The 8,885-nt window shown below is 42.2% G+C and overlaps 1 protein-coding gene across 1 annotated transcript; it reads right to left on the reverse strand.

Moving 5' to 3' along the window:
- LOC102188174 (protein FAM98A) lies at nt 4,614-6,320 on the reverse strand. The gene has a single exon (XM_018064663.1). The coding sequence runs from the start codon at nt 5,673-5,675 to the stop codon at nt 4,716-4,718; it is 960 nt and encodes a 319-aa protein (XP_017920152.1). The 5' UTR covers nt 5,676-6,320; the 3' UTR covers nt 4,614-4,715.

Raw genomic sequence — 8,885 nt, forward strand, 5'->3', positions numbered from 1 at the left:
TTCTACCTCTGGGCTCTCTGTTTGTGTGAAAATCCATGAAAGGCTCATTAATTTTTGTATTAGGGTTCTCCAGACAAACAGGCCCAATAGGATGTATGCAGATAGAGAAAGAAGTTTATTTTAAGGAATTGGCTTGTATGATGAGGGAGGCAGGAGAGAGATGTAGTTCCAGTCTGAATGCTGGCAGGCTTGAGGCCCAGAAAGACTGGATGTTCTGTCTTTCTTCCAAAGGCAGGAAGAAAAAGGATGTGCCAGCAGGACGCAGTCAGGCAGTTCTTGTTAACTTGGGAAGGTGAGTCTGTTCTTTTCAGACCTTCAACTGATTGGATGAGGCCCACCCATTTTAGGAAGAGCAATCTGTTTTAATCAGTTTACTGATTTGAATGTTAATTAATCTCATCGAAAAATACCCTCAAAGACACACCCAGAATAATGCTGGATCCTGTAATATCTGAGCACCCTGTGGCCCAGTTAAACTGCACATAAAATTAACTCTCATGGTTCTCACTACTGAAGGCTGACTTTTCAGCCTATTTGGTGATCAAAGCTAATGATTTTTCCAAGGATCCAAATGAAAAATGGTTACTTGAAAAAGTTTTAACATCTGCCACAAATTTGGGCCAAACTGTATTGTTTGTTATGTTACTTGGTGGCCTTTACATAAAGAAATGCGTGGTGATTCTTTTCTTTAGAATTTAGTAACAGGAAGGCATTTATTTTTAGATAAAGTTATGTGCTTCCCCTTTATTTTGGAGTAGAAAATATGTTTCTATTTTCACTTATTTTGCTAGGAAGCTCAGAGCTGAATTTCATGACCATCTCATATCTTTCCCTTTCTTTTTCAAACAGTAAACTTTTTCCCTAAATGTCTATTTTATTAGCTGTCTTATAGCATGTTTTTCTCCCTAAACTACATATTTTGGCCAGGCAATTAGGAGATAAATTATAAATAAATGCAGATATTATTATCTTTTCCAAATTCAATTCTTACAGCAATGTTATAACTTATTTTCAAATTTTACAGCTCATTCTACCATGTTCATGCACCATAACTACATCATGAACTTAGGAGATAAAATTGGTGCAACATGAGTAAGGGGTGAAGTGGGTGGAGGCCTATTTTACTCTAAGAATAGATGCTTTGGTAATTACATGATACTCTCAACTTACACTTTTGTGGGAGGGTAGTGTGGTAATCATATCACAAGTCTCAAAATTATGTACACTGTTAGACTCAAAATTGAACGTCTGGCTTTTTTTTCTAAGGAAATAATTTAGGAAATGGGCAAAGGTTAATAGTTATGTAATATCTAATGCATTTAAAACTCATCATCAGTGCTTTATATGTATTATCTCATTTAAAAGACAGGCACCACTTACCTTCACTTAACAGATGGGGAATCTGAGGCCTAGAGAGTTTAAATGACTTGCCTGCGGTCACTCTCAGCTAATGCAGGCAGTGTCTGGGACTCAAACCAAAGCAAGCCTACTCTAAAGCCCAGACTTTTAATTATTATTCCCAGTGCAGCCGTGAGAGCAAAATCTGGAAACAATAAAAGTATTCAACAATAAGAATATATTAAATGAATTAACCCATACATTGTAATATCTTGCTACCACTTAGAGTATTATAAAATTGATTTATTGACATGGGCATCTATTCACTAAATATTGCTGACTGAAAAAAAGCATGCTAGGTATGATATAAACATGTCTGTTTGTGTGTATGGTTCTGTGTGTGTGAGGCGATTGGCACTTTGAAAAGGGCCTAGAGCAGTGGTTCCCGGATTTTCTGGGGGCTTAGAATCTCTGGAGGTAACTTTAAAAAATAGTGATGCTGGGGACTTCACTGGTGGTCCAGTAGTTAAGACTCTACGCTCCCAATGCAAGGGGGCCAGGGTTTGATCCCCTGTCAGGGAACCAGAGCCTGCATGTCCTGACTGAAGATCCCGCATATCCTAACGAAGATCCTACACATGGCAACTAAGACCTGGCATAGCAAAAACAAAAACAAAAAAACAAAACCTGATGCCAGACCCATAAAATCAGACCAGACCAATGAAATCAGACCAGACCAATGAAATCAGAATCTCTGGGGGCTCCATCCATGCTTCACTATTTTACAAAAGCTTCCCAGGTTACTTTAAGATGCTGTCAAGGTTAAGGACCATGTATAGAGCTGGAAGTCCATTTAAGTGTATGAGTGGTTATACTTGAATAGGGGCTTCCCAGGTGGCGCTAGTGGTAAAGAACCTGCCTACCGATGTAGGAGATATAAAAGGCATGAGTTCGATCCCTGGGTGGAGGAGGGCATGGCAACCCACTCCAGTATTCATGCTGGGAGAATCCCACAGACAGCCTGGCAGGCTACAGTCCGTAGGGTCGCAAAGAGTTGGACATGACTGAAGCGACTTAGCACACACCACATACTTGAATAGAATGGAAGTCGGCTCTTTTATTTTTTCCTCTTTTCTGTATACTTTTTTTTATAATGAGGATATTACTTATAATTAGAAAAAAATTTAATCAAAATAAGTATGATTCAGAGCCTAGGAAATGAAATGTTTTATTCCCTTTGCTTTCCCTTACTCTTTTATTTTCTAGCATGTAAATATAAAATGTTTACAGCAGAGATACACAGTGTGTATATGTGTGTGTGTGTCTGTGCGTCTTGAGTTCTCCATGGTACCTGCCAGGGAAGGAAGGGGTACTGGGTAGAGTGTACCGCTTCAGGGAGCCTCGCCATGGCATACATGCCTGGGGGACCAAGCCAGGAACAACAGTCCCAGTTCTCCAACAGCCTGGGGTGGTGCAGCCTCGACCTGCTCAGTCTTCCGCAGGAAGCGCTCCTGCAGTTTCCTCTGTGCCTGCTAGGGTGACCTGTCATCCCAGTTTGCCTGCCACTCTTCTGCCTTTAGCACTGAGTATCTCGAGTATTGAGAAGAACCCCGGTCTTGGGCAAACAGGAGAGTTGGTCACCCTGTCCCTGCTCCGCTGGGCACTGTCGTCATTTACTCTCAATCTCTCTTTGAGCCTCAGCACTGACACCCCTACAGGTGGCAGATGTTTGTAACCACCTGATGCAACATACGGAGGCAGGGATGAAGCAAGCTACATTGGCACTGGCTCCAGGGCTAAAGTACAAATAAAAAAATGCATTTTCCTTTTCTCGTGTTTTTTTTTTTTTTTTTTAAGGAAGATATATCTAAGCCTAACAGTACCAAGATTTGCTCTCTTTTATTTTGCTCTGGGCTGTCCTTAATGGCCTTGAAGGTGCTCAAATTTCTAATCTATAGGAGAGCTACTGTATTCTTGCTGAATAGTACATTTTAAAAATATTCCTGAATCATAATACATTTCTCTAGGGTATGTTAGAGGCTTGCCAGCCAGCCCTTCATTGTGACTTGCCTTAGGTAGGTTTTTGTAAAAAGCTGGCCTGGATTTTGCTTAGATGACTGTAAAAATGCAATCAAAACAATCTATTTCTCCCTCTTTCTCTTCTTATATTGCTGTTTGAGCTTGTCATTTTCTGCTAAATCTTAGCACCTGTTTCAAAATGCACATCACTCTTTTTTTTTTTTGAACATACAGATACTTTATTGCTCACCTTTCACACAAAGCACACCTCCAGCCGTTTTCTTTCACAGCTTGACAATATTTACGTGTACCAAAACCCAGCAAGAAGCGTCATGTAGATTTCAGTAAAGGTGAGTGTCAAACATCAACTCAGCCAGGCTTTTGTTTTCTGCAGCAATAATAAAGGGCCTCCTGCTCTAAGCAAAAGTCTGTCCTCTTACTCGGTAGTGCATTTCTTTCATTACAAAAAGTCTCCTGCCCAAAGCAAACCAACTTGTATCTGCTGAGCCAGTGGTATTAACTCATGCATAAAACAAATTTCAGTTTGCTGTTTCTTCTAGCAGATTTCAAGTAAAAATAAAGTTGAAAGAGGAACTTGTTTTGCATGGATGCAGGTCAGTTTGAATTGCTAAACTTAACTAAATGACTACATGTACTATAGGTTCACAACTTAGTCTGCTTTTATAATCTTTATGGATTTTGGCCGTGTTCAAGGTTTTCAGAGTTGAGCATATGGTACAGTATTCTGTCAAAAGGATAAGGCTACTGAATGTGCTATCTGCAGAAGAGCTCATTTAATAGGAACTGACCTTAAAGTTCTATCATGAAGCTAATGTTGCATAACCTCTCTGAATAAAAAGCCAATCAGGGCAGAACTGTGCTTGGAAAATAGGCATTAGAATACTTTCAGGAAAACACATATAAATGGATTGTTAATATGAGGAAGGTTTCCTAGTTGTAAATCTAAAAAAATCTAGAAGAATTCTCATTTTTCAAAACTGCATATTGAAAACATGAAAACTACTTGTTCAAGTAATTTCTTCAAAAAATACGCATGTTCTGACTGTGGAATTAGTCTACTGGTCAGTTGAAGGCAGTTTAAATTACCTTTTAAGAAATTCTTCATACAAAGGAGAGATATTGTATGTGTTTCTCAAATAAACAGCATTATGTTAAGTCCATTTAAAAAAAACACAAAGGAACAGTATTGTATGAAGACCTACAAATGCTTATGGCCAAGCAGGAATCTGCCTGTCACCGGTGGTCTCACATTAATTCAAAATCAATGCTGAATTCAGGATTCTGAAACTAAGTTTCTATTAGTTGAGCTCTAGCAAAATGTAAGGTTCTATGTAGCCTCAACTAGTATAATGTCTTCCCTGTCCAAATCCAGAATGATTATACTGGTAACCTCCATGCTGGAAGTGCTGTTCAAATTGCCCCCCTTGATGATAATTCTGGCTCCCTCTTCCTCCCCAGCCTCCTCCTTGGCCAGCGCGTCCGCCTCGGCCTCCACGACCCCCTCTCCCTCCACGACCCCCTCTCCCTCCACGACCCCCGCCTCGATCACCGTGATGCCCACCATCTTGGTATCTATTGTCCTGCTGATATCCACCACCCTGGTATCCACTTCCTGTGTATGTAGCTGTCTGGAAGCCACCGTAACCCCCGCCCTGATAGCCGCCACTGTGGCCACCGTGATAGCCACTGGACTGGAAACCCGAATCGCGATAACCGCCATCTTGGTAGCCGCCCCCTCCCCGGCTCCCTCCGTCTGTCCAGCCTCCTTGGTGCTTATTTCCTCTTCCTCCCCCGCGGCCACCGTGGTCGTAGCCGCCGCGGCCACCTCTCCCTCCTCCGTACGAGGAATGCTCATAGCCCCCTCTGCCGCCTCCTCGTCCTCCTGCTGGTTGCTGGGGGCCATCTTGCCTTTTCTGCCACGGTGGCATCTCTGGGGGTGGAGGTTCGATTTCATTGGGCCTACCCCCTCTGTCAGGAACTCTGCCCATCAACACCTTATTGATGGCACAGGCAGTCTTTTCTCTTATAGAGCCACTGCTCGTCCTTAAGATCTTTGACAAGTCTTGTCTTGCAGCCAAAAGGTGGGCAACAGAAATAGTACTTTTAGGAGATAAGACTGAGCGTTTTGGCTGGTAAACCTTCGCCAATTTTTCTGTTTGACTCTTGGCTCTGTCAGACCAGCCAAAAGACTGGACGGTGACATCCAAACGTTTTATTAGCAGCTTTCTCCGAACTTCATATTCATTGGCCACAGCTTGGTTAATTGCTTCTATCTTTTCCCAGTGGGCCGGTCCCATTGGCTTCTTCAATAAAGGCTTTCCCACATGATTAGGTGGAACTTTTGCTTATGTTTCCTTTAATTTTTTTTCAATCCCGCTGAAGAATTGGAACATAGTTATATTGGCTGGAGGTTTGGACATTCCTAGAGCAATACATATGCCTTTCAACTCTTGAAAGACCTCACTACCGCCTCCTTCTTGAGCTTTTTTTGGAAGAGTATTCACACAGAGCATTCTGGCAGCTTCTAGTTCTGAGATGAGGTATGTGAGCAAAAGGAGGCAGTTCTTCTGAATGAGAAGGCGCTTGGTCACATCCCCAGATGTCAGTGAAAGATATGGACAGTTCATCTCCCCTAGTAGCCCACTCACCTCAAGCTGGAATTCTTCAGCTTCACTCGGGCTGTTAGTTGCTTGCACATTTTCCTCTAGTTTACAGAGCACTCTTAATTCAGACACCAACCAAGCACACAGTTTGGTAAACTCAGGGGAACTGGCTCCAGCAGTGACGGCCTGAGACAGAGCGCCATCTTCTAACAATGGACCCTTGTAACCGAGATCTTCCAACGACTCCAAGATGTCAGTCTCCATGAGGTCACACTCCATGCTACTGTGGTATTCAAATTTCCGAGTCGTCAGGCTCCCCTCTTCGCCGGCAACGCGTACACTCGCTGCACATCACTCTTTACATGGTTTGACTGACATAATAAACCTTCTCTGAAATTCACACAGTATGCCAAACCTTTTTGATTACTTACAGTATTTGCAGTATAACAGCACTGCGTATATATCATTCTTTTTCTTGGTGCATCAAAAATTTCCGTATTTATTTGCACTATATTATTTGTACCCATCAATTCCCACTGAATAATGGCTCACAGCTGACCCAAAGCAGTTAAATTGAAGTGTTTCTGATTTATTAAAAAATTATAAGAACCAAAGCTCTATTCCCAAGCTGCAGTAAGGTCTAACTTGTCAGATAGAACTAGATTTGAAGACAAGGTTGTATTAAGGGTGGTAAGGTTGTATGATCTATTTACAAACATGGAGACTGAACTGGTTATTGACCAGAAGTGGGTAAAACATTCACCCCTCTTTTTGCTGTAGTTGCTCACTTAGGAAAAACTGATTTCACTGGGTAAAATTTCCCCCAGACTTTTTACTTAATTTAGATACCTTTGGTACATTACAAAATTACTCTTTCTACAAGAGACAAAATAATTCTTCTCTAACAATTATAACATTTCCTTCAAAATGTGAATGGAAGATAGCCCTGCCGTTTATTGAGCTAGCATATTGGTACTATAGGGGAATGACTTTCCTCTGTTTCTGTAAACGCCTGGCTGGTTATAGACAAATAGGAAGAAAGCTGAGTAAATAGGACTTTGCCCGCCCATCTGGTCATGGCAGGGGTCCTTCGACTATGAAAACACGTTTTCCTGAAGGTTTGTGGGTAGAGGAGCTGGTATCGGTGGCTCTCTTTTAGGAACCTTTGGACTTTGGCTACCTTGCACATTCTTCTTCTATGCCCTTAAGAAACACTTCTGTTCTGTCTCCATCTCTTTTTAGCGAAATGTCATGTTTTACTACTAATAATTCAGCAGATGCCAGTTCCCTTCCTAAGTTATGGGTGCTTTTATTCCTTTCAGTTTTGAACATTATCTTCCCCTAACCCCCCACGACAGGGATGGATATATTTAGAGGAAACAGTGGGCTCTTTCTAAATATGTAAGATATACTGCATTTTAAAAACCCTCGCTGGTGGAGGTCCAGTTACTGAGACCGAGGCAATCTGACCTAACTCACTCTTCCTACCCATTTCAGCATCTCTGTGTTTTCACCCATCCTCTCTTCCTTCCTCATATCGCAAAAGCAGAAGTGCCCATAGTTAATACTTTCCTGCTGCATCTTACATCCCATCCCCTCCTGCTTTTTCTTCTCCTTTTCTTTTGGGTCATTTGTCTGGTTTTCATTCTCATCTTTTCCACTGAACCCTTCTCAGCCTCCAAACATGTTCTAGCTTCCTCCTAAAAGAGTAACCTTCTCTAGTTTCACTGCCGTACTCCCTTCCTCTTCACTGCTGAGCTTCTCCCTGCCTAATCTCAAAAACACAAAACTTCTCCTCATTCAAGACCCTGCTCAAACACTTGTAACCTCCAGCTTGCAAGGACCTTATGCCCCTGCCCTCTGCTCCCCAGAGTTGCCTCCTTCCACAGGAAATACCCTCATTCTCAGGATAGCCTTCCTCTGTCCTCTGGCTTCCACAGCAGTGTGCTAAACCACAGGGCTGAGATTCAAGATCGAGTTTTCCCTTAGTATAAACCACCAGTGGGAACAGTATTTAGCTTGATCCCTGCATTGGTTGACCTGTTAAACTTAAGTATCCTCCAAGCAGACAATCAATGGGGAAGAAGGTGGTGAATAATTAAGTCAGAAATCTCTTTAAGAAAAGAAATATTTCCTCCGTTAGCAAGAAGCCTAGTCCTGTTTTGGGAGGTTACTACCGGCTATATGTTAGTTGCTCAGTCGTGTCCACTCTTTGAAACCCAGTGGACTGTAGCCCACCAGGCTCCTCTGCTTATGGAATTCTCCAGGCAAGAATACTGGAGTGGGTTGTCATTTCCTTCTGCAGGGGATATTCCCAACCCAGGGATTGAACCCAGGTCTCCCGCGTTGCAGGCAGATTCTTTACCACCTGAGCCACCAGGGAAGTTTTTGGGAAGTTCCTGGGCTTCCATTATTATGTGACTTAGCATTAGTTTCTACGCATTTAGTTTCTTTGCCTGATGGGTGGGAATTTATCACTGTAAAAGAGGAGGCATGTCAGTTTTTAATGGGTCTTTTGTTACGTAAAGAAGGGCGCTAGCATTCCATCAAATTTTAATGCTCTTTCTGTTCCATTTAGTTTAGTGTTTCTCAGCGAGGGTCCTTTGCATATTTCATCCAGGACATTTATTCTCTGACTACTGTATGATGTATTATGATGCATATGAAGCAAACATCCTTGCTTCCTCCCATGTTCTAATCTCCCCAAGGTGGGGTGGGGAATCACTGTCAACAATGGTTGAAAACACAGTATTTTTACATAAATGCATGCCTACTGTGGCAGGTAGAATTCTAAGATGACCCCCAATGACCTACACAATTATCTAGTCTCCTCTCCTTGAATGTCAATCAAAGAGAACCTGTGACTAGGATGAGATGCCATGGACTGGACATAATTCAGTGGGC

Source organism: Capra hircus, chromosome 2 (assembly GCF_001704415.2).
Source record: "Capra hircus breed San Clemente chromosome 2, ASM170441v1, whole genome shotgun sequence".
NCBI classification, from domain to species: domain Eukaryota; kingdom Metazoa; phylum Chordata; class Mammalia; order Artiodactyla; family Bovidae; genus Capra; species Capra hircus.